This window comes from Hippocampus bargibanti, linkage group LG14 (assembly GCF_051943395.1).
Source record: "Hippocampus bargibanti isolate YZ-2025 linkage group LG14, ASM5194339v1, whole genome shotgun sequence".
In the NCBI taxonomy this organism is placed as follows: domain Eukaryota; kingdom Metazoa; phylum Chordata; class Actinopteri; order Syngnathiformes; family Syngnathidae; genus Hippocampus; species Hippocampus bargibanti.
In genome coordinates, this window is record NC_142747.1 from 7,161,702 (window position 1) to 7,186,660 (window position 24,959).

The window sequence follows — 24,959 nt, forward strand, 5'->3', positions numbered from 1 at the left end:
AAAAAACTGAATTAACAGTCAATTACCGATAGCTTGCAATTCCATGTTCCGCCACTACATAATAGCACTGATTCATATACAGTACAGTACTGTATGTCCATCAAATTTCCCAAACTGGTTTGAGGGGTCGGTGGTGGTGCTGGAACATTAAAATTCCATTTTTGTAGTACTTGATTTGTTGTGTGAGTTGATCACCTTTTTTCCCATGAATTTGAACCAGTCAGTCTTCCCATAACCAGCACAGACCCGTTGAGGACACAGTTTGACTTCTTCGTGTTGCATCGTGACTGGCGCCTCCGCTGCATCTTTTGGTGCTTGCATATTTGTTTTTCAATTAAGGTTTTCGATTGTGCACAAGCCGTGTTATCGTATCTGTCCTCACCTAGTTTGGAAAAACATTTCCAACCTTAAACAGGACCACAATTCGGATTTTTCCCATTTGAATTCCACTTCGATAAGAAGACACGTCCATGCACCTGTCCATCCATCCCTGGTGACTCATCTTAATGATTTGTTTACCCGTCTCTGTCCAGTGTTGATATTGTCCTATGTCCTTGACTTGATGGGTAATGAGCCCCACAGGGGGAGGAGCTTAATCCAATTGGACGCCAGGGAAGATCAAATCAACAAGAGTCCAACAGTGCCTTATAGTTGCCATCGTTACGTCACCAACACATGCTGTACATGGACTTGTTTATTGACAACATTAGACTATCGGTCCTTGCGTGCTTCTCGGCTTCAGTTAGGACATATACCCTAAAGGGCATCCTTGAGCTATCTTCTCCCATCCTTGTGTGTATATTAATGTCCAGCAAAACATTTGTCCTTATGCCCGAAATAACACCGGTCAGAAAGTGGGCCCAAAATGTGTCTGTGCCACAAATGGAATCAATGGTTAGTCACAAATGATGGCAGTCATGTCTAGTGGTCCCACGAGCATGTCATTTGGGCTTTGGTGGCTAATTGCTAATTAGCTACTGGGGGATCCAAAATGTTGTGTTCACGCTGAACGTCCGTCAACATGTTTAGAGACGTCGGGATAAACATGTTGATGCATTTCTGTCCCAGCTGTGTAACGCTGCCTCTCAACATTTTTGTCATCTGGGGATAAAAAGCAAAATTGATCTGAATATGTAACAAAGCACCAACTATAGCTACAGTATTTTCCAATACCTACAAATTTAACACTACTACTACTTAATACTGATACTTAACTATTATTTTCAACTATTACTGTCAGTACTTTAAAATTCAACTTCTTATTTAAACTACAACTGGAATTGATACTGCAAAAAGTATGGAGATCAGGCAAGCAATAATGGTGGAGTCAATGAAAAGAGCAAAGCATCAACACACAAAACCAATGACATGATGCTGCCTGTCAAGGCACTGGGATTAAAGATGGCTGTCGTTATTTCTTGAAACAATCGATGGTGAGCTGTGGATTTCATCGCTAGGCCTTCAGTAGTGCTATGTCTAAATCAATCCATAGCTGCGACTGAAAAAAAGTGTAGTGTGATTTTCTACAAGTCAACTAGAGGGTATCATTATCCAGGAAATGACTGTCTGACCTTTCGTCATGGTGTCCATTTTTTTCTTGAAAAGTCCGTCTTGAATATGGCTTTAACAGTAAAACCTCAACCAAATTGTGGGTTGACAATAAACACAACACATTTGTTTATGCAGCTCGCTACCAATACAGTGGGCGAGCTCTGTCCAGTATGCTCTTGCCACTAGCGGCTAGTGATGAGATCAGTTTTCGCAAACTATGATTGGTTAGTAACTAGCCAATCATAGTTTTCAAAAACTCTGACATTTATGAGCGCCTGCAAGAAGGCGTTTGGTACCTCTTTTTGGTTGCCAACTCGAAACAGGGCCCGCAGAACTGATCGTCAAGGCGTGCTGGTAGATTTCTGACCCTGGTAACAAATGATGGCTGAAATGTGATTGGTTAAATGCTGAAATACAAAAACACACATCTGGAAGCAGAAAGACAATTTGGAATTATTTAATAAAAACTCATGGACAAATTATAATTAACATCAGTCTGTTTTTCAGATATTTTTAGGGCAGCAAAGATGGCCTTTTGGGGCCCTGACGGTCCACCACTGGAAACAATGTACAGGTTTAAGTTTTGGACACTTTTCTTCTCGTGTCAATTACAAAAGACGTTTGGGTATGATGACATTATTGTCAAGATGAGAACATATCTCGCCATAGCGCAAAACCTGTGAAAACATTCCTCACAGAAAGACACACTAAGTCCATGTTGATGCCTGCTAGTAATGCGGATCCAATTCAATAGACAATATTCAGCGGAAATTGAAGAAAATTGTCCATGACAAGCCCACCCAACCCCCCCGGCTGGCAAAGTTGATCTGTCAAAAGCATTCAGGGAAAGTTGGAGCCAAATGTCTGAAGAGCATCGGGGATTTTCATTATACAGTGAGACCTTGGCTTACGAACTTAATTGGTTCCCAGACATAGTATGTAAGGCGAAAAGTGTGTATCCCCCAAAAAAATTCCCATAGGAAACCATTAAAATGAGAATAATCCGTTCCCAGGTCTCCATAAAATATAATTTTCAAATAAATAAGCCTTAAAACTACACACAACATACGTTATTCTATGTATAATAAATTTGCTATTGTATTGTAATGAAAAAAATACACTGCACTGTATAATAAAGTCACTTTATTTACATTTGTGATGGTCGTTGATGGCTCTTAATTGACACCTGTTGCTTTCTGACTTATAAGATCTGAAGAAACTGAGGCATCACATTATCATTCATCATGTTGATGATTCTCATAGCATTTTCTGGATGAAACTGTTCAATAAAAGCCAGCACATCAACTCCTGAATGGCCTGCTTCTGCTTGTCCTCTTGAAGGCAAATCAAATCCTCTGTGTTGAGGACCTCATTATGGTCAGCAACAAGCTCCTCGATGTTATCTGCATCCACTTCGAGTCCCGTAGGTGCTAGCAGAGATTTTATTACAACAAAAGGCGCGAGTCCGATGATTCCACGGACGCAGAATAAAACGCGACAAAAGAAGGCGGGCGGGGCGATCTGTCCAGCACATTCGCGATCCCGGAAAGCACCAAACTTACGCGATCGCGGCTAACAATCACCTCCGCAAAGCAAACTGTTGGACTTGCCAGCACAAGTGTCGTAATCATGTCACTGGTGAGGTGACAGCGACTCGTTGAAATGAAATGAAATTGAAGTGTCTTCTTCGGCTGGCGGAGGTCGCGAGCGGCGGCCCCGCCCCAGCTGTCAACTAGCACGTGACAATTTCGGTGTCATTAGTCACGTGAAAGCATCGACGAAATAACGCCTTTGTGTAAAGCTTTTAGGCGAACGATGGTAGCAATACTGAACGGTACCGGGCTCTTTATTTGTGGAATGGTCGTAGAAAGTTACTCTCAGGGAAGTGACACACAGCGTGAGAGATGTGTCAGGATGAGATTCACATGACAGCCGCGGTGTGCACATGTGACGCACAAACGCACACCTCCTTCGTGTTTCTTAATGATCTTCTCCTCGTCGGTGATTATTAGGGGATCATCTTGCATTCATTTACTAATAGTAAAATTATCTACAAAAAGCTTCTCGAAGGCGATCAACGTGTGAATTCAGAGAGAGGGAGTGTGGAAAGGTGAGCCGGCTGGAGCGCTGTTCGGTCGTGTGCTTCCGCCGAAGATCCGAAGATCACTCCACCAGCCATGGTGGGTGTATCGTGAAAAGTAGTGCGTATTCTAAGGTTTAATTTTAATCAATTTGACGTTCGTAAACCGAAAAGTTCGTAAGGTAAGGTGTTCGTAAGACGAGGTCTCACTGTACCATACTTTTTACCTCAAAATCGAGATCATCCATATTTTCTTTACTCTGCTTCATATAAACAAGTGACGCTGGTTGTTCTTTTTTATTTATGGTTTCTTCAAGACAGAAAGTTGTCATTACACTTGACTTTTTTCACCGCGCTATAAGCGACGTGAACGTAGACGAGGTCAAAGAGGTCACACAGTCAAATTGGTTAAGTCAATCAAGTTGGTCAAGATGTTCAGGAAAGGTAAAGAACAAAAACAAAGTAAGGATGTGAATGAAGCTAAAGAGAGTAAGCAATGTGCAGAAAATCACAAACGTTAATATATTCAGACGCTGAAAGACGAAAGCCGTCAAGAAAGGGGGACGATTGAGACAGGAGGAGAGGTGGCTGCTGAGGGGAGTGGCTTGTCATTTTGGTCAATAAGAGCTCAGGCGGCCTCATCGACTTTCCTCGTCATCACGTTTTTTTGTGTTGTCGATGCGTCTTTTTGAGGCGAATGAGTTTCAACGTCTTTCACCTCGCATGTGTTTTTCTCCTGCCTTCACTGTCAACTCAAATCTTTTCTTCGGGTTTACTCTTTTTGGTGTCAACGAAACGATGACTCAACACAACACTGCCGCCGTGAACAAGCCGTTTCCGTCGGCGCCACTTTGGGAAACGCAATTGTGTTGAAAGCATTTTTGCTTGACTTTGAACTTGTCGTTTTTGTTGTCCTGATCCTCATCTGGTATGTCTTTGTTGATCTTGTTGAGCGTGTGTCTGCAATTTTGACAATACTGAAATGCAAACTCATTTCATTCCCTATGCATGTTTTGTACATGTTTTGAACATCATGTGCATTTTGACCAGCAAGGAAAGTATTTTTGACTCATCTTGATCAAACGCAATGCAAAAAAAAAATAATTGTCAAAATGTAAAGTAATTTTGATTGTTTTTTTTTTAATGTGTTGACTGAAAAAAAATTTGGTTCTGGATGTCATTTGTTTTGAGGCCGTTTTAAGAATGTTATAAACTCGCAACCATTTTTTTTTTTTGCCTGAAAGCAAATGACACCCTCAGCTGTGAGTTTTGAGACTGTTTTAAGCGACCGGATTTGTACATTATTTTTAGTGTTTTTTTTCATCTCAACACAAATAAGCTTTGACCACAAATCTTCAGTTTTCGGTGTTTCTTGGAACAAGTTTTGACCAGGCCATGTCTTTTATGGCCAAACAAATATTTATTTTCAATGTTTTAATGCTGTTTTTGCCATTATTTTGAGTGTTTTATTCTGCTTTGATTTCATGTATTTTGGATATGCAAATAAGCTTTTAATATTTTTACATTAATGTTTTTAAATGCAAAAAAAATGTTTTTGTCCTCTTTGACCAATATTTGAGGGGGCATGTTGACATTAGCTCATTGCTCGTCATCCATCTTTTGCAGTGTGACACGCAATTTGGAACACCCTCAGTTGATTTTTTTAAGGATTTTTAGTCTCACTGCAACTTTTGAACATTTTTAATGCATTTTAGACTTTTTTGGAGTACGTTGTCATGTCCTGTGAAGTTTGCGTGTGTATTATCACCATTCAGACTCCTGCTTTCCCATCACATTTGAGTTTTTTTGCTAAAGACACATTTTATGCAACTTTTGCTTATTTGGGCCTCCTCATGCTCCTATTAGACCTTTTCGGGGTCAGCCAATGAGCCGTTTCTAGCTGTGTGTAATACTGCAGTTGCTGCTATTCAGCGATGGAGAACGCGTCGTGGACGTCGCCGGCGGTGATGGAACTGGACGGCTTGAGTGGCTTGAGTTCCCATCAGCGGCAAATTTACTTTGCACTGGCGTTGGCGTCCTTTACGCTGACGCTTCTGGTGAACGTGACGCTGATGGTGACGGTAGCGACAGAGAAGACGCTGCACCAGCCCCTCTATGTGCTGGTGTGCAACCTGTGCGCCAACGGCGTGCTGGGGGCGTTGTGCTTCTACCCAAAACTGCTTCACGACTTGTTGGCCGAGGAGCACGTGGTGTCGTACGTCGGCTGCCTAATCCAGATCCTGGTGCTCTACTGGTACGTCTTCTGCGAGTTCGCCAGCCTGACCGTGATGGCCTACGACCGCTACGTGGCTATCTGTCGCCCGCTGGCCTACGGTGCCATTATGACTACGCAAAAGGTTTGTGCGCAAGGACAGGTTTCATTCGTTACAGTGACATCAATGTCCAAGTTACTAGCATGCTATAGCAACAACATTTTATCTTGTTTTTTTTTCAGAACAAAATTGTAAATTGAAATTGAACAAAAGAAATGTACAATTAACTCACTCACTGCCATTCCCAAATTTATTCGGGAATTGAACAGTGTGACGTTGAGCGCCATTCCCAAATTTGTCAGAATTTTTTTTTTCTTGTTTGAGTACCGATAAAGTCCTGGCCACGGCCTCTGGCAATATTTTTCTTTTCACAAGGGGCAGCATTTCTCTTGATTCCATGTTAGCGCTTTGTTCCAGCTTCACCTTATTGTTAAAGCCTTATATAAAACAATATGTATGTATTGTATTTTGGACAGATGCCCTCATTTCAAGCTCATATAACTCCAGACCCATATAATTTAGGAATTAACTCATTTTTTTCTGATTAAATGTGGTGCTGGAATTTGAGTGAGAACGACAAATACCTTGGCATTGGAGCAGACATATTTTTGCACATCGTCTGGCAGTGAAGGAGTTAAACTCGCCTCTCGGACCATTTGGTTTGGTCCATTCCTGGAGCCAATTGGCTGTTAGTTTCGGTAGAAGGTACATACCAAAAATTCGCTACCGGGGGTTCTGTGTCGCCTGTTGTAAGTGTAAAAAGCAGGATTCAAAAGGATTTCACATGCAATAATCTTACGCAAAAAAATAAGGTGATCTCGAACTGAGCGAGCCGACCATTTCGAGGGCGGCGGTAGTATTACGGTGCATACAAATCGCGTTTTGGGATCGAGTTGCACAAATGTAACGACCACTCGTTGCTTTGATTTTTGCATCCCCGAAGGTTTGGCGTCTGTTGCTGGTGGCGTGGGTGTTGCCCCTGCTGGAGACGACGGCGGGCGCGGCTCTGACAGCGCGGCTGCCGGTGTGCGGTCGGCGCATCCGGCGTCTCTTCTGCACCAACTGGGCTCTGGTCAAGCTGTCGTGCTCCAACACCATCGTCAACAATGTTTACGGCTTTGCGTTGATGTTCCTGCACGTGGCGCAGGCCGTCCTCATCGGAGTCTCGTACGGCCACCTGGTGCGGGCGTCGTTGCATTCCCGACGTAACCGTCGGCGTTTTGTGCAGACGTGCCTACCGCACGTGCTGACGTTAAGCTTCTTCACTGGCTCGCTGGTTTTTGACATCCTGTTTGAGCGGTATGGCGGGGGACGGTTGGAGGCCGTGCGCCACGCGCTGGCCGTGCTGTTCATGGTCGCACCGCCCCTCCTCAATCCGCTCATTTACGGCTTTAACTTGCAACACCTCCGGCATCACGTGCTAGCAAATTTGACGCCACGGGTTCCCGCTCACTAGGGTGCTCATCCACTGGTGTTGTCGGTAGGCGGCAAAGCACTTTTTTGCCTGAATGAAACTTCTCTCTCTGCGCTCGCCAATTCTGGCATACAATCCTTTTGCTTGCTCACCTTTTTAGCTTTTTCGTCTTGATATAATTTTGTTTTAAAAATGGGATGAAATCATGAAATCTGAACCAAAATTAACTATTCAGCACCAGATGTGCGAAAATGCATCCACTCCCGTCCCTGGCGGCTCACGCGCGAAGCTCTTCTCACGCCGTCTCGCCCGCCAGGTGCTTCTTGCAGATCTTTGCCATGTACTTGTACGCCCGTGTAGAATTTTGCACCCTTGCCGTCATGTCATACGGCCGCGACCTGGCCATCTGTCGGCCGTTGCAATACGGCACTCTGGTGGCCCCAGGCCGGGCCTTGCTGGCCGTGTTGCTTCTGTGGGTGTACTCGACGGTGTGGGTCGCCTCCGCGGTGGTGGCCGTTGTGCGGGAACCTCATACCTTCCATGTACTGCCACAATTACCTGGTGTCTCAGCTGTTGTGCGGCGGCTCGCTCGCGCGCGCCCTCCCTTAACGTTTACGGCCTGGTGGCCACGGCGGCGTCGGTGGTTGCGCCGCTGGTGCCGGTGCTCCACTCGTCCGCCAGCATTCTGCGTGTGGTGTTGAATGAAAATGATTTCCAACATGAAACAATAAAAATGATGTTTATTGCGATTCCATGAACACCTTTCATTTTATTAATCTTCCTTCGACGTCAATGACCACCCGGAAATAAATCACAACGGGTGAAAACAAAACTGTCGGACTGTCCCAAAAAAATATTTAACCACACATTTAAAGGACAACCGACGTCACTTTTTTGTTTTTTAACTGACATCAGAAAAACGTTTTATAGCCTCTAAAATACCCAAAACACGCAGTATGATATTTTTAGTCAAATACAAAACACCAATAAAATGACTTAGTGTCCAAAATCTGCAAAAAAAATTGAGCTGTGAATTGGGCATTTTCAGAAAGTCCCGCCCCCAGTTCGTGACGTCACGCCAAGACGTCTAGCATTGCTAGTGAATCAAAACAATTGCTTCAGATTCTGAGAATATGCTTTCTTGTGACACATCGAGTTATGAATATGATTCAAATAGTTCTGAAGAGGAAAGCATACATGTTTGCAATCGATTAAAGAATTTATTTGTGCCATTTTGAGGCAACATTGGGGGTAAATCTCTCAATCAAAAAAAGAGACACAAAATGGCAACCTCCTATGGCCACCTCCGTTTCCACAGGCTGATAAATTCCTTATATGGCGCTTGGACGCCCTCTTCTGGCCTTCTGGCGGCTTTTAGGTGCAACACGAGGTCCCCAGACCAAACAAGTACAGCAAAATACATTGACGTGATGGAAGGACCGCAAGAATGCGTCTTTTTTACGGTCCTTTAGTGACGTCACGTACGGACTCGTCACCAACTCAAAAACAAGACTTCCGGGGTATTCAGCGCGAGTCTTAAAACGTAAAATATAGCTATATGCGGTGGAATCTTTGTAAAATACACTCAGTAGAAGTCATTTAAAGCCATTTTACAAATTATGGACTTTTCCCACGTCGGTTGTCCTTTAATTCATTATCCTCGAATAAAAAACCACACAACATATTGTAACGTTCAGTGCTTGTGTTGTGCATGTTTGGGGGCTGGGCTTGTTGGGGTCGCGTGACGACACACACGGAGAGAAGGGAGGACCCGACAACGGGGGTTGGGCAGAGTGCCTGAGGGAATGTCTGCGCGTGAGTTGTGGAGTAACAACAGCTCCTGTTTGTTTGTTAAAATTGCTAAGTTTTGTTATTAAAAGATTGACTCGCTATACCAGCGACTCTGCGCATCATTTGTCATGCTGAGCACTTCAAGATAGAACAACTTTATTGATGAATACAATATCGTAAGAACGTAAAAACATCAAAACAAGCAAGTCGCTCACAAACTATTTGCTGAGTTGTTTTTCCTGATATCATTGGGGGGTTACATTCCAAGGATTGCCCATTTCGTGTGTGTGTGTGTGTGTGTGTGTATTTAAGGGGTCAGTCATTTCTACAATCTGTCTACATGAGAGCCACAACATTCACCATAGCTTCACAATTGTTTATGAAATGTTAGCCACAATCTTATCTATATTTACACAACGTAGCAGTGCTAGAATGGGGGGGATGGGTCAGTGTTCTGTGTGGGACATCATCACGGGACTACCACAAGGTGCTGCTGGATCCATTTGACGTATTTGTTGACACGCGTGTAGACACCGTATACCCGGCGACTCCCGCATTCCTCGGGCCCCGCCCACGACACCAAGCCGAACACCACCCACTGTTGTGTGACCGGGTCTTGGGCCACAAAGGCACCCCCACTGTCGCCCAGGCAGGTGTCACGCCCGCCCTCGTAAAAGCCGGCACAGAACATGTTGCCACTGACGTTGTAGCCGCCCACACGGGCCGCGTAGCTGGCGCGACACTCGTCCTGCGGGACGACTGGCAGCCGGACGAACTGCAGTAGGTCGGAGGTCGTGTCGGGGTGAGACACGCCCCACCCGGCGACCACCCCCAGAGAGTGGGGTGGGGGGGCAATGGTGTCACTCTGCCGGATGAAGGGGGGAAAAAAACTGGATGTCAGAGATGTGTTTCTGGCAGTGGTGGGCCGCCAGGGCCTGCAAGGCGTTCTCTGGTGGCCTAAAAATACCTAAATGACCAGTGACGTGCAGTCAGGGGAGGCAGGTGAGACTGTGCCTCACCTGTCATCATGGAAATATCAAAATAAATTAAAGTTATATTTATTGAGTGATTTGTACTTTAATGTTCTTTTCCATTTAACTTCACCATGTTTGGATTTTTTTTCAAAATCGCTGAATTTTCACATTTACCGTTCAAATACTAAGTGGAGACGAGTGGTGAGGCAGAAGCCGGCTGAGCCTCACCATGGATTGCGCAATGACTATGCTAACTGTGCTGGCTTGCTCTGCAGTGAGACCGCATTGTTGTCCCTCTGCATATCGCTGTTAAAGTGTTCAAAAGCTTTTAATATCCGAACTAAATTTCTACAGTTTAGCTGGTGTATATAATGTACAGCCACTGTACTGTACTACAGTGAGGCACACAGTTCTCCTGCCTCATGACGGGGGGCGCTGGTGATTATAGATTCTTCTTGCGACTCCTTGGCTGCAGAATACGTAATAGAATTAGTGACAGCAAGCTACAGTAAACAGTTAGCAGTTAAGTGCATTTAGTAATTTTTTTCATGTTGCTTGGCCTTATTTTCAGAATAGTGGATTACATATCTAAATTGAAAGCATTTTCTAAACTGGACTTTCAATGAAAGCAGGAGATACTAATTAAAGGCAGACCAACACCGGACTGTATAGCTCACAAACGGTGAGGGATGACTGTAAATCTCCTGGACAGCTTCTCAGCTTTTTGGCCAAGAAGGATCTTATTGAAACTATTCCTGAAGCGACCAAGTTGCTCCAGCTCATGCTCACTGTTCCAGCTACTACAGCATCAGTGGCTCATTCTCAGCGGTCATTCTCATCACAAAAGACTGAAAACATACAGTCGGAACAGGACTGATCAATGACGACTTTCTTCACTGGCAGTGATCTCCATTGAGACAGAGAGACTTGGACTTTATTTATAAGTAAAGGTAACACGATAATAATGTTTTTTTTTATTCTTATTTTTTCTATACTACAGTTTGTATACAGTATATAAAGAATGCTGACATGACATTTTAAACAAAACACGTTAACTGTTGCCAATCAAATGGTGAATAAGCTACTCTGTGGAGTTCATATGTTTGTAAATGTGACTGTGATGACATCAGTCCCTCACCTGCCATGAACCTCACTGCACGTCACTGTAAATGACTAATGTGAATTATATTTTTTCCATTAATTTCTATTAAATAATTCAAAATTGTCTTTCAGCTTCATTGCATTGCTTTCCCCTTTTTGCAATGCTTCCAGATGTGTTTCGTATATTTAGCATTAACCAATCACATTTAGCCATCATTTGTTACCAGGGTCAGAAATCTACCTGCACGTCTTCAAGATCAGTTCTGCGGGCCCTGTCGCATAAAAATCAATGTCGTTGAAACTGTTGCTTTAACATATCAGAGTTCAAGCTGGCAACCCAAGGCCAGCTGGAAGGTCCTGGAAACGCAATAGTTCTTGCAAACTATAATTGGCTAGTCACGTGATTGGCTCGTCACTAGCCAATTATTGGACGCTAGTAATAAGAGCATACTGGCCAGCGCTAGCACACTATCTGTACAATACAGTACAATAATATTGATTTATATAGCACTTTGACAACAGCTGAAGCTGTAACAAAGCACTTAACATGGACAACTATCATATAAAGGTAGCAGGCTGCATAAGCAAATATAATTCGATTTAAAGGACAACAACACCATTTTTTTTGTTTCCTAACTGACATAAAAACGTTTTATAGCATCTAAAATACCCAAAACGCGCAGGCTGATATTTTTAGTCAAATGCAAAACACCAATAAAAATGACTTAAAGTGTCCAAAAACTGCCACAAATCAGCTCGAAACTGGGGATTTTCAGAAAGTCCCGCCCCCAGTTCGTGACGTCACGCCAAGTCGTCTTGCATTGCTCAAGAAACAAAAGAATGGGCTGACTGAGTTTAGATTTGGAGAAGATGCTTTCTTGTTACTCATCCAGTTATGAATATAATTCAAATAGTTCTGAAGAGGAAAGCATAAATGTATGCAATCGATTAAATGAATATCAATTCGAGCCGTCAATGACAGCAATGTAGCACCCAGAAAATGCAGAAGAGGGCGCCCAAGCTCCGTTGGAAATGGGCTGATTTGTCTGCTGGGAATTTGTGTCAGTGAATATCAAATAGTAGTCTTGGTGCAACACACAACGATTCACCATCGCGTTATTTATGAGTTTTCCTTCTAATTTCGCCATCAACACGGATCAACACGAAGTTTTCAGACCAAACAAAGTACCCAAAAATCATTGTGTGTCACTTTCTCGGTCAGTGACGATACCTACCGTGACGTCACAGTAGGTACTCGTCACCAACTCGAAAACAAGAATTCCTGAATATTCAGTGCGAGTCTTAAAATATAGCTATATGCGGTGGAATCTTTGTAAAATACGCTCAGTAGAAGTAATTTGAAGTGATTGTACAAATTATGGACACAACTTGTCGTCGGGCGTCGGTTGTCCTTTAATAGTGGTTTTGTCAATCCACAATGGCTGACGGAGGAGAAGAAATGGATTTGGTTGGATATTTACTGTTACTGCATCACTTTGCTGCTGTGAAATGTAAATTTCTCCACTGTGAGACTAATAAAGGCAAATCCAATCCAATCCAATCCAATCCAAAGCCATTTTCAAGACGGTCTTTTCAAGAATAGACGGACATTATTAAGAAAGGTTGGAAAGCTCCCAAGCAGGCAAAAATAGCAAATAATATTTCAATTTTATGAGATTATCACGAATCCATACATTTATAATAAAAATTGGAAAAAGTTTAATGACAGTATTTCTTAGGTTTCTTCAAGTCACAAGTTATTATCTGGCCAACGGCGTCCTCTAGCGGACATGTAGTAAATCACACCACACTTGCAGCTGTGGAGTGATTTAGACGTAGCACTACTGAAGACGTGCACAGCCCGCCACTGGTTTCTTGAATATGTTTGACATGTTTGAAGATAAGCGCAGGGAACGTGCAATGCCATTTTCTTTGTTTGTGTTATATGCAGATGACCTTTGGGTTTTAGATCAAAATATGTTTTTATTTCATTATTTTTAAATGTATTTCATGGTACTTACTTGACGATGTGTCATCATCATCACATTTGGTGGCATAATTTAGTCCTATTCCTAATATGCATACCTGCAGTGGCGGCGGCAGGCAGACGGGATGGACAAGATGGCTCAGCTCCACCCCGATGTTCAGCTTCAGTAGGGCGATGTCATTGTCAAAGTCACTGGGGGAGAAGTCAGGATGGACCAGCACATGGGAAACGGCCAAGACCGCCGACGCCCGCTGGTCCCGCACGTCCACCGCGCCCACCAACACCTGGCAGACAACGCTATGAGGAAGCGGCCCTCCTCAAAGTTGACCGAATGCCGGGTGTTGCCATCACCTTGATGTTTTCGGGGGCAACGGAGACCACGTGGGGGTCGCGGCGACGGGAGCGCACAACGTGGGCGGCGGTGAGGATCCACCTGTCCGACAATAGTGCTCCTGAGCCAAACCAGCGTTCCGATGGGGCGCGGCTGGTGTCCTCCACACTCAGAAGAACTTGCCAGGGGAAGTTCCCCGGCTCGGCCACGCGACCGCCCACGATGCGCTTCACCTGGACGGCCAGTGGACGCGACGGGCGGCCACACGCTACCGAGTGACCATAATGTAACATAACATGACACCATCAAAACGATATGACGACATCTCCAAACAACAACTTGATGGCTTGTCAGCACTTACCAGGCACGCAGGAGGGAAGCTCCGCCACCGTCTGAACATCTGGACTGCAGCCATACTCACCTGTAACACACGTCGGACAAACCACAAAAAAACACAACGCTAAAGTCACATCGCAAATGATTTCAAACAACACAAAACTGAAGGAATTTGTTTTCGGTAGAACACGCTGCACTAGTATCGTTGTCAAAAAAACTGCTAAGTGGCACTATACAGTTCCATTTTGGCTACTGTTGAATCCAATAAGGCCAATCCATGAATCATGAATCCATACATTTATAATAAAAATTGGAAAAAGTTTAATTACAGTATTCCTTAGGTTTCTTCAAGTCACAAGTTATTATCTGGCCAACGGCGTCCTCTAGCGGACGTGTAGTAAATCACACCACACTTGCAGCTGTGGAGTGATTTAGACGTAGCACTACTGAAGACGTGCACAGCCCGCCACTGGTTTCTTGAATATGTTTGACATGTTTGAAGATAAGCGCAGGGAACGTGCAATGCCATTTTCTTTGTTTGTGTTATATGCAGATGACCTTTGGGTTTTAGATCAAAATATGTTTTTATTTCATTATTTTTAAATGTATTTCACGGTACTTACTTGACGATGTGTCATCATCATCATATTTGGTGGCATAATTTAGTCCTATTCCTAATATGCATACCTGCAGTGGCGGCGGCAGGCAGACGGGATGGACAAGATGGCTCAGCTCCACCCCGATGTTCAGCGTCAGTAGGGCGATGTCATTGTCAAAGTCACTGGGGGAGAAGTCAGGATGGACCAGCACATGGGACACGGCCAAGACCGCCGACGCCCGCTGGTCCCGCACGTCCACCGCGCCCACCAACACCTGGCAGACAACGCTATGAGGAAGCGGCCCTCCTCAAAGTTGACCGAATGCCGGGTGTTGCCATCACCTTGATGTTTTCGGGGGCGACGGAGACCACGTGGGGGTCGCGGCGACGGGAGCGCACAACGTGGGCGGCGGTGAGGATCCACCTGTCCGACAATAGTGCTCCTGACCCAAACCAGCGTTCCGATGGGGCGCGGCTGGTGTCCTCCACACTCAGAAGAACTTGCCAGGGGAAGTTCCCCGGCTCGGCCACGCGACCGCCCACGATGCGCTTCACCTGGACGGCCAGTGGACGCGACGGGCGGCCACACGCTACCGAGTGACCATAATGTAACATGACATGACACCATCAAAACGATATGACGACATCTCCAAACAACAACTTGATGGCTCGTCAGCACTTACCAGGCACGCAGGAGGGAAGCTCCGCCACCGTCTGAACATCTGGACTGCAGCCATACTCACCTGTAACACGCGTCGGACAAACCACAAAAGAACACAACGCTAAAGTCACATCGCAAATGATTTCAAACAACACAAAACTGATTTTGTATTAAAAAAAAGAAATGACATCACACTCAGTCAACAGCAGTCGTCACAACACAAGTGCCATAAAAAGTGTGATAAATAAATAAATAAATAAATAAACAAATAAATAAATACAGAAATACACCAAATAAGTAACTAATTAGTGAATTAATTAATAAAGTAATTGACCAACAAATTAATTCAGTAATTAATTACTTTGTTAGTTCATAAAGTAAATAAATAACTGATAAATCAAATACAATAATAAATAAAAAAAATCCATAAATAAGTACAGTAAAGTCTCGTTATATCGATATGCAAGGGAGTCCGAAAAAATATCGATATATCCGACCCTGTTTGCATGTAATTTTCTCCGCGCGTGCATAGAAATAGTATCGACATTAATTAATTAACTAATACTTGAATAAATAAATACATGAACAAATGAATACATACACAAAGAAAGAAAGAAAGAAAGAAAGAAAGAAAGAAAGAAAGAAAGAAAGAAAGAAAGAAAGAAAGAAAGAAAGAAAGAAAGAAAGAAAGAAAGAAAGAAAGAAAGAAGTAAATACATTGATATATGAATAAATAAAGAAGAAATGAATCGAAAATAATGAATAAATAGATACATGAACAAATAAACAGGAGAAATAAATAAATAAAGGCAACATCCGACTTACGACCAGCTCGACTTAGGACCACCCGTACTTCCGACCACGACCTCCAGACCATATTTTTTAAAATTTTAATTCTACAGCTGGCCGGCAACATGTACAATTTTTGCTAGCCAGCCAGCATCTCACTCTTTCACAGCAATTGACCATGAGATGGCACCAGAGAGGGGATTTTGCGAGTCATTTAGCCTCCGAGTCTCTATTCAATATTTTGAATGGATTTCGACTTACGACCATTTTGACTTACGACCATTTGGTCGGAACGGAACTTTGTCCTAAGTCGGATGTTACCTGTACATACATACATACATACACAAATAAATAAGTATATTGATACACGAATGAATAAAAACATGAGCAAATAAATAAATAAATAAATAAATAAATATAGAATTAAATATAGAAATAAATAAATGAGAAAAATGCCATCAAACCACTTTGGCAGACGGGAAGGAGATTGGTGCTAACTTTGAGAGAATGAAGTGAGGAAGCTCAATTCTTACTTTGAAGTTGACAGACAGGAAGTGCGGTATCCCAGGTGCCGTCTTCTCGACACTTCATCTCAAAGTCGGCATCCGTGCGCTCACCATTCTGCTGCGGAGCAAAACAAACACTTCCTACATCCTCTTTAGAGCGTGTGCTACTTCTAGCGTTGACAAAAAAAAATCACAGGAAAATGGCCTCTAACGGCGATTGCATTGTCTTTTATTTCCAAGACATAAGAGGAAGTGACATCACCTTGACGAGCACGAAGCCCGGCAAACAAGAGACCCGGACGCGGTCTCCGGCTGAGTACTCAGGCTGGAGTGGGCTCGCCGTGGCATTGGTCCCATGCACTGGAGAGGCACACTGATTTCCTGTCTCGAGAAAATAAACGGAAGGCAGAAATCGGCAAAAAGAGGAGTTTGTTTGTTTGAGAAAGAGAGAGGAAGAGAGAGAGAGAGAGAGAGAGAGAGAGACTTTGAAAAGCAAGACGTCAGGTGGGGTGTTTCCTACTGGGCCGAGTCTCCAACAACAACAAAAGTCAACTTGACAAAATTCCATCACCTGGATGACTCATACACACATTAGCTAGCTTGATTAGCACATTCGCTCTACGTGCATGTGTGCGACCCACCCTCAGAGGTATACGTCATTCGCCATCCTACGTTCTCTCCTGACTGGTCGCTGTGAAACAAGATGGCCACGATATTGGCATCTGTTTGGATCACGCCTGGCGACTTCCCGCCGCAAAATGGCCCGAATTCTTTAGACGCAGCTCGGATCTGAAATGCGCAGGTGCACACTCACTCACACACTTTGGGCATGTGTGTGCGTGTGTGTGCGTGCGTGTGTGTGTGTGTGTGTGTGTGTGTGCGCGTGTGCGTGTGTGCTTGAGTGGGACAATTCTAGATAAATGCACCTTGATGTAGTCATAGGGACAGAGGGCCTGGGGGTGGTCCTCCACATCAAAAACATCATCAAAATGAAGACGCAACTTGAGTCCCGGCGACACCTGGATGATGTAGGAGCATTCGGTTCTCTTGGGGTACAGCGACGGGAAGTTGGGGCTGCTCAGGGAGCCCGCGGCCTCGGAAAACACCAGGCCACTGCACTCCACTGTTTACGCACACGCACACAGTACTTCATCAATCAAACTGTATGTGCGTGTGAGTAGAAAAACGCAGTTCCCTGTAAATATTTACAAAAAATATGGCAGCACTATCAGTCACACCAGAGCCTCACACACCCCCACACACAGTTGTCATATCTGTTGTGTAGCTTATAGGTTGAAAAGGTCGGTGGTGTGCTTGAACTTTTTGGCGCTGATCCAAATTAGACATGCTCCATTTGGGCCAACAATTCGGCCTTTCACACTCATTCAGTGACTTGTGTGCATGTGTGTGCGTGTGTGTTCTGTAACCTGTGCACGTGTGATTATCGGGGTGCAACAGGTAACCAAGGTGACAGGAGCAGTAGAATCCCCCCACGTAGTTGTGACATAGGTGGTCGCAGGCGGGGTTCTCGTCCACACCCTCCACGCACTCGTCCACGTCTGAGTTTGGTAAAGGAACACAAATAAAGAAACGGTCAAAAATAGTGAATGTGAACGACCATCAGCCAATCCCTGTTTTGTATGAAACTTGAAAAAACTACAATTAATACTCAAAGAAGTCCAAGATGGCGCCCGAGTAGCCAGCAAGTGTTCTCACGAGCCTTTCTTTTTGTTGTTGTTTTTTGTTTTCTTTTGTCACTTTGAATTGTTGTGCGTCATATGGAACAGATGCGGATTGTTTTTCCAGCATTCTTGGCCACGACATTCATCAAGGAGGCCATTTCGACTTTTCCGCAGCAAAAATATACCAGCACTGTTTTTGATTTGAGGAATGTCAGTGCCATTTCACTGTCATTGCTGGACAGCTCTGTGGCGATTTTGCTTTTTTTGCGCCTGTAATGGGCATCATTTTCACAGCCCCGCTTTGTTCAGCGGAAATGTCGGTGCAGTTGGACAGTCTGCGGCTGGATAAATGCATGGCTTAAGGAGCCCGCGATGAGAAGAATAGAGCATCAGCGCAGCAGAGCATATGTGGAATTGTCACGGCTTGGAATTGAAGCGGATTTACGTGGGACAGGAGACGTCAGACAATTGCTTTTCGCCAATGGATGCTACAGTCTTGTGTTTGCTTTGAAGACTTAGCTTGTAGCAGACGAACATTTCACCATGACGTCCCTGATCCACTGGTGAAAAGAAGCTTTGATCGTCTCCTCTTTTGTCTAGAACTGCTTCATACAACAAAGAGGGTGCAGAAAAGTGTTAAGATTGAATGACTGGCTGTTTCTTTTGTGTTGTGTCACATTATTTGTTATTTAGTTTTTTTGTTGTTGTTTTGACTTGAAGATGGCGCTCCGAGAGTGACTGACTCTACAGCTGGTCCTGTATTTTGTTTTTCGACCACTTCCTTTCCTTTCCTATTACTTTTGTCACTAAATTTCTCCAGTGCGAGGCCAATAAAGGCAAATCCAACCCAAAATTAATCCAAACGAATTGAATTTGGAAAACAAAAGCCAACCTAAAATCTGAAAGCACTCTAATGATGAATCACAAAACAATCCCAATCACAAAACAATCCCAATCCTTGTTTAAGATGAGCCTTGAACCCTGAACCAAACGTATTACAAAGACACGGCCGGACCCACCAAACACGCTGTAGTGGGCCTGGAAGCCAGAAAAGTTTTTCTGGTTGGAGAAGTCCGACGAGAAGATGACACCGATGATGTTTCCGGATGAGTCAAGTGGCTCGGTACCCGGAGCGCTCTCCGGATCCTGAGACTTGCCGCCGCAGAACAGGCCCATGACATAAGCCCCGCCCACATCTGAGACCCTGCTCGCATCCTCCACCTGCACACACGTACGTAATTTCTCACTTCACTGTTTGACCTGCAAATTTCTGTACAGTAATCTCTTGCTACTTTGCACGGCTGTAGCTTGATTGGTTCCCAACGCGGATGTCGCCCAATGACAGCACGATATCTCTTGGTTTACAGTCATGTAGATTGGCTGTGCATCATCTCAGCTCCACCCTCTGTCTCATAACTTTACTTCACAGATTTTCACCTATCGTGAGTGGTCCTGAAAAACGAGGGATGACTGTACCTCCATGTTGGTGCATTTGTGTCTGCGTGGCCCCGTCTCACCCTAATGTAGTCGCATTGGCACATGTCGGAAGGTTCCAGGTCAAAATAGCTGAAATCTAGTCGGACACGGAAGCCATCTGGAACACGGATGTCCCAGCGATGATGTACGTTGTCAGGGTAGGTCTCTGGGAAGTTTGGCGAGTGGAAGCTTCCGAAGGGTTCAGTCAACAACACCACATGCTCACCTTCCGCCAGGCCCAGTAGCAGGCACGCGAACAAACACACTAACCTACATGCGCACAGAAAGACACAAAAAAACTGTGGATGCGATAACATGAATAAATACACAATCACATTTAAATACAGAAATATATGCATACACACGCAAATGCCCACACAAATTCAGACGATGATGCATTTGCACACAATCATACACTTACACAAGCGGATCTATTCTGCGTACAAACAACAAAGGTGAACACACGCACACGCGCACACAAACACACACACACACACACATAATCAATGAATGGATCAGAAAATATCACCTTGGTTGATTAGCAAAAACAAAACAATAGATGTAAATTTCAATAATTAATCAATCAATGTGAAAAAAAATCAACTCACACAGGAAGTTTAGGTTCATCAATCAATGAACCAAGACAGCCATGAATGACTACCAAATCAACACTGACCTAAGTCAAAGTCACCTTACACTCCAAGTTGGATGATCAGTAGGCAGAATCAATCAATGGCGGAATAATAATCATCAATGCAATAGGTAAAGGTCAGCCCGTGGTGGATTGCATCCAAGAATCAATCAATCAATCGCTGACTCTTCAGTCAAGCAAAAAGTAATACGGCGACTCTCATCAATGAAATCCAGTTGTACTAAAGACCCAAAATCATTAAGCCAATCAATAAATCAAACTGACCTCATGCTGAGTGTGTCTCGCATTCCAGTCTGGCCTGCGTGTGACGAGCAACCAAGCTCACACTGGGACGTTTACCACTTGGTGACGTCACTGGCCGGAAAGGAATTGGCGGGGTGGGGAAACTCGATGGTCTTCGCCGGCCTTGTTTATGAAGCAGCACGTTATACACCAAGGAAGTGCTCACTTGATTCCCAGTTCTTTATTTTGCATATACCATACATTTAATTCCACAAAAAGCCAATATATGGCAACAATTATTGAAATTGTCTTGAGCCATTTAATAATAATAATAATAATACGTCTGTGTAAGCTCTCAGTCGTACAGGAGTGGTCCATCGATGACAAGGTTTCTTCAGCCGTCATCTGTACTTTTTTGAAGGTGTCGGACGTTTCGCCTCCTATCCAAGAGGCTTTGTCAGCGAACTAAAGTCTTACTGGTCGTATCGGCCCTATTTATATATCCCTAATATCCAGACATGGCGGCGCCGGAAACAGCTATGATAGGTCCCTACTCTCAGGTTGGGGGGAGCAGAGGACCATTCCCTGCGGCCCCACTTATTGTTCCTACATTCCTGACTAACGACTGGCCTGATTATCCCTGCGATGTTGATAAAGTCTTTTTTTTTAGAATTTGTTGAGTCTCCCCAATGTACTGCTCTTTACAAATTTCATTCTTACAATGTATTGAATAAACTACATTACTTTGTTTTTCATTTGGCAGCCTATCTTTTGGATGCACTAATTTTTGCCTTAATGTGTTTTTCGGTTTGAAATAAGTAGGAATTTTGTGTTGCCAAAGGACTCTTTAGTTTTTCAGAAACTCCTGCAATGTAAGGTACTGCTACTCCTCTCCTTTTTGTATCTTGAGAATTTGTATCCTATTCTTTCTTTCTGACATTTGTTGAATGACCACTGAGGGTACCCACAGTTAGTGAGTGCTCTCCTGATATGTTTTGACTCCTTTTCTCTACCTTCAATGCTATCACAAAGTTATTTTAAATAATACATTCTGATATTTTGTTGAAAAGTGGCCGCGCGCGCGCGTGCGTGTGGCTCTCGCTTAAAAACATTTCTAAATATTTTACTTTTATTTGGATAGGAGGCAAACCGTCCGACACCTTCAAAAAAGTACAGATGACGACTGAAGAAACATCAATAGATCTGTCCTACTTTTCTGAAATGAAACAAATTCAGGGTGTTCCATGTTCCCGAAGAAAGATTATCAAAGTTTGGTCAATTCGAGCCCCATGGCATCCATGTCTAAGCCTTGATAAAGAACTTACGCAGGTGCACCTTATATGTGACATAATATTGAGCCACACAAGTCTCACTACTACTGTCAGCAGCCCCCGACTCCCCCTGTAGAAGAAATCGTGCATAACCCCAGCAACTACTGTAGCGCCTTATAATGTGGTGTGATTTCAATTTGGAAAACTCTTATATATTTATATATGATAATTGGAAAACTTTTTTACATTCATTGAGGGTGTGCCTTATACTGTGGTGTGCTTTATACACTGGAAAATACGGTAGTCAGAAAATGGTAATTTATACATCCAGTTACTGTCCAAGAGTGTTTAGATACAGGTGTCGACCATTACCAGTTACAAAACTTTATTTTAATGTTACTAGAGCAATATGAAACAACGGTTCTTTATTTATGTCACGCTTTCATGACAGGGGCACTGTACAGATCATTTAAATTCCCCCAAAATACAACTGAACATCAACTTTTTCTTGGTCTAACAAAGGCGGATGCGAGTTGCTTTCCACTACACGCACACACACACACACACACACACACACACACACACACACACACACACACACACACACACACACACACACACACACACACACACACACACACACACGCACACACACAGGCACACACACACACACGCACGAACGCGCGTACACACATTTTTTTTTACTGCAATTTTGATGACTTTGTCTAATGTGCTGCCCTCTGCTTTGATATAACCAGAAAGCAGCTTTTGATTTGTCACGTACAGATTTGCTCCAAAGTGCCGTTCTCTCTCCCTTAAGGCATGGCAAATCGCACTAACCAGTGGAACTATCAGGAGGAACAAAGGTGACCTTTTCAGGGTAAGTCTCACGTGACGAGAATGCTCGGCCCGGTTCTACACGCGCGCAGTTTTGTCTTTGTGTTTCTGATGGGTCCCGGCTCCGCAAGGCCGCATTTGCAGGACTCTCCAAACGGCTAGCTGATTCTCTGTGAGCCGGCAATTGCAAATACTGCAGATCTGCATAGCACTTGGAATCGACCATGGTTCTGTGTACCCTCTGCCAGGTTGAGGTACCATTTGAGCAACTGCAGGCGGCCTGACAGAGCAGCTCGGTATGCCAGCGCAGCTCGGCTATCTCCCGTTCAGTGGTGTTGCTCTGGCGCAGAAGCTCTTTGGTGCGCAGAGTGATGTCCAGCAGGCCAGACTGCCGCAGGATGTTGAAAAAATGGCGGTGGCGGATGCTTCTGCTTTTCTGAGGGCCCCCGTTCGCGAGCGCAGAGGTGGACGGACTACGAGGTGCTGAATTCGAAGATTCCTGAGGATGATGAGAGGATGACGAAGAGGGTTGAGTTAAAGTGGAGTTTGCCGTCCTGTCGCTAGACGCTGATTTATCCGGTGGCTTTTTGCTGGGGTGCGGAGCAATGCATGAGTAGCAGTTGAGAATGGGTAGGTAGGTGGTAACTTTCTTCTCCAAAGGGCAGTTCTTTTCGGAGAAAGGCTTTTGGATTTGGAGGGCGTCGGGAATCAAGCTGGGCTGCTGGAAAAAGATCCTGCGGGCAGCATTGGAATCAGTGGAGACACGGCTACTCTTTGTCCAAAACCGCCGCTTACTTTTTGGGATCTAGAGGGATTGAGAAGACAAGAATAAGAATGTTGAAAACTTGTGATTTACAGGCCCAAATACAACTTTCACAACTAAAAACAAAAAAAAATATTTTGTAAGACCCAGAAGATTCTGGGATTCCGAGTTCCGCTAATTCTTGTTTTTGTCTAATCAATTTCCCCATTAAAGTCCAAGATGGCGTCCGAGTACGCAGCCGTCAGCAAGTGCTCTCATGAGCCTGGCTTTTTTGTTGTTGTTGTTTTTTTTACTCACTTAGTGTTGTTATGCATCGTATGAAACAGATACGGAGTGTTTTTTAGCATTTTTGACCACGACAGACATTCATCAAGGAGGAGACTGTGCTGAGCGGTTGCATCTTTTCGGCAGCATGATTATGCCAGCACCGGTTTTGATTGGAAGGAATGTCGGTGTCATTTGATTGACAGCGTTGGACAGCTCTGGGGCGATTGTGCTTTTTTGCACCTGAAATGGGCAGCATTTTCACAGCCCTGATTTGTTCAGCCAAAATATCGGTGTTGTTGGACAGTCTGCGACTTGAGGAGCCCGTGATAAGAAAGAGCGTCAGCGCAGGGCGCTGATATGTATGTGAAACTGTCGTGCCTTGGAATTGAAGCAGATTTACTGTGAGACAATTTCTCTTCATCAATGGATGCTACAGCTTCATGTTTGCTTTCAACATTTAACTTGTAACAGACGTGCACATTTCACCATGACGTCCCTGATCCACTGGTGAAAAGGACGCTGTTGTGTCTAAGATTGAATGACTGTCTGTGTCTTTTGTGTTGTCACATTATTTGTTGTTTAGATTTTTTATTGTTTTGACTTCAAGATGGCGTCGCGAGAGTGGCTGCCTTTACAGCTGCTCCTGTATTTTGTTTTTCTACTTCTTTGTTTCCTTTTTTTCCTCTTCCTTTCATAACTTTGATGCTGTGAAATGTAAATGTCTCCATTGTGATACTAATAAAAGCTAATCCAATCCAATATAATCCAAATGTGTTTATACTCTGGAACAACATAATGTTTTTTTGATTTGTGTGTTTTATGCTCTGGATTGATTTATCGTGCAGAAAAATTATACAAAAAATAAGAAATACAGTAGTTTTCCATTTAAGATCATAACAGTCTTTACCTGCTCAAGTGCTCTGTGGTTGAGGATGTAGATAGGCTGGATTGTTTGGCTTCTTGGCATCCATTTAGGATTGCCAGGTTGGCTGTGATCAAACCCCGGCGCACCTCCAACCTCTCTTGCCTGATATTTATTACTCTGCAAGTCTGCATCAGTCCGCCGCCAATGAGCGCCGTTGTCTGGAAATATAATCATTGGTTTGTGAGACGTTTCGATTCCCAACCTCAAAAAGTTTGGGGAACGGTACTTTAGCTGATAAACTACTGAATATGTTAGTGAAAATCAGTCCACGGCAATTGAAAAAAGACAATGTTGTTATTATACAGGTATTTTATTTCAACTCACCGGAGTAGCCAGAGTCTTTTCCGGAGCTGCAGCGGGAGGCACGCTCGGTGAAGTCGTCAGCAACTTTGGTCTCTCTCATCGCCCTCAGAGTCAAACTGTTGCTCTTTTCCAGCCATGTTATCATCATGCCAGCCGCCAACAGTGGTTG

At 44.0% G+C, this 24,959-nt stretch overlaps 3 protein-coding genes across 6 annotated transcripts; 1 reads left to right on the forward strand and 2 right to left on the reverse strand.

Moving 5' to 3' along the window:
• The first annotated feature begins 5,295 nt into the window (after nucleotides 1–5,295).
• On the forward strand, nucleotides 5,296–7,922 carry LOC148888122 (olfactory receptor 2C3-like). Of its 2 annotated transcripts, none has more exons than XM_089014120.1 (2): nucleotides 5,296–5,988; nucleotides 6,848–7,922. In XM_089014120.1, the coding sequence occupies exons 1-2, from the start codon at nucleotides 5,566–5,568 to the stop codon at nucleotides 7,358–7,360; spliced, it is 936 nt and encodes a 311-aa protein (XP_088870246.1). In that variant the 5' UTR covers nucleotides 5,296–5,565; the 3' UTR covers nucleotides 7,361–7,922. The 2 variants fall into 2 exon arrangements, 1 of the variants encoding a protein (XP_088870246.1); XR_016117194.1 differs by lacking the exon at nucleotides 5,296–5,988 and adding an exon at nucleotides 6,125–6,768 and having other exon boundaries at nucleotides 6,848–6,980.
• A 163-nt stretch (nucleotides 7,923–8,085) lies between these two features.
• masp1 (MBL associated serine protease 1) lies at nucleotides 8,086–20,593 on the reverse strand. 3 transcript variants are annotated; one of them, XM_089014119.1, is made up of 12 exons: nucleotides 20,467–20,593; nucleotides 19,592–19,820; nucleotides 19,094–19,295; nucleotides 17,820–17,951; nucleotides 17,319–17,515; nucleotides 17,034–17,181; nucleotides 16,655–16,773; nucleotides 16,420–16,507; nucleotides 15,120–15,179; nucleotides 14,779–15,026; nucleotides 13,270–13,455; nucleotides 8,086–9,974 (listed from the first exon to the last, which is right to left on the reverse strand). In XM_089014119.1, the coding sequence occupies exons 1-12, from the start codon at nucleotides 20,487–20,489 to the stop codon at nucleotides 9,579–9,581; spliced, it is 2,028 nt and encodes a 675-aa protein (XP_088870245.1). In that variant the 5' UTR covers nucleotides 20,490–20,593; the 3' UTR covers nucleotides 8,086–9,578. The 3 variants fall into 3 exon arrangements, with proteins under 3 accessions (XP_088870245.1, XP_088870244.1, XP_088870243.1); XM_089014118.1 differs by lacking the exon at nucleotides 13,270–13,455 and adding an exon at nucleotides 14,526–14,711; XM_089014117.1 differs by lacking the exon at nucleotides 13,270–13,455 and adding an exon at nucleotides 14,526–14,711 and having other exon boundaries at nucleotides 16,420–16,510.
• Nucleotides 20,594–21,783: 1,190 nt separating this feature from the next.
• On the reverse strand, nucleotides 21,784–24,915 carry LOC148888124 (uncharacterized). The gene is made up of 3 exons (XM_089014386.1): nucleotides 24,812–24,915; nucleotides 24,470–24,645; nucleotides 21,784–23,337 (listed from the first exon to the last, which is right to left on the reverse strand). The coding sequence occupies exons 1-3, from the start codon at nucleotides 24,888–24,890 to the stop codon at nucleotides 22,531–22,533; spliced, it is 1,062 nt and encodes a 353-aa protein (XP_088870512.1). The 5' UTR covers nucleotides 24,891–24,915; the 3' UTR covers nucleotides 21,784–22,530.
• Nucleotides 24,916–24,959: the final 44 nt, after the last annotated feature.

Bases quoted from the DNA above. Each gene is read 5' to 3' on its own strand.
- LOC148888122 (XM_089014120.1), top strand. From the start codon at position 5,566: ATGGAGAACGCGTCGTGGACGTCGCCGGCGGTGATGGAACTGGACGGC. The intron at 5,989-6,847 runs GTTTGTGCGCAA...GCATCCCCGAAG, and splicing joins CCATTATGACTACGCAAAAG to GTTTGGCGTCTGTTGCTGGT.
- masp1 (XM_089014117.1), bottom strand. From the start codon at position 20,489: ATGCGAGACACACTCAGCATGAG. The intron at 16,774-17,033 runs GTGGGTCGCACA...TTCTCGAGACAG, and splicing joins AATGACGTATACCTCTGAGG to GAAATCAGTGTGCCTCTCCA. The intron at 14,712-14,778 runs GTGATGGCAACA...GTTGTCTGCCAG, and splicing joins TCGCCCCCGAAAACATCAAG to GTGTTGGTGGGCGCGGTGGA.
- LOC148888124 (XM_089014386.1), bottom strand. From the start codon at position 24,890: ATGAGAGAGACCAAAGTTGCTGACGACTTCACCGAGCGTGCCTCCCGC. The intron at 24,646-24,811 runs GTGAGTTGAAAT...TTATATTTCCAG, and splicing joins AAAAGACTCTGGCTACTCCG to ACAACGGCGCTCATTGGCGG. The intron at 23,338-24,469 runs GTAAAGACTGTT...CAATCCCTCTAG, and splicing joins ACCACAGAGCACTTGAGCAG to ATCCCAAAAAGTAAGCGGCG.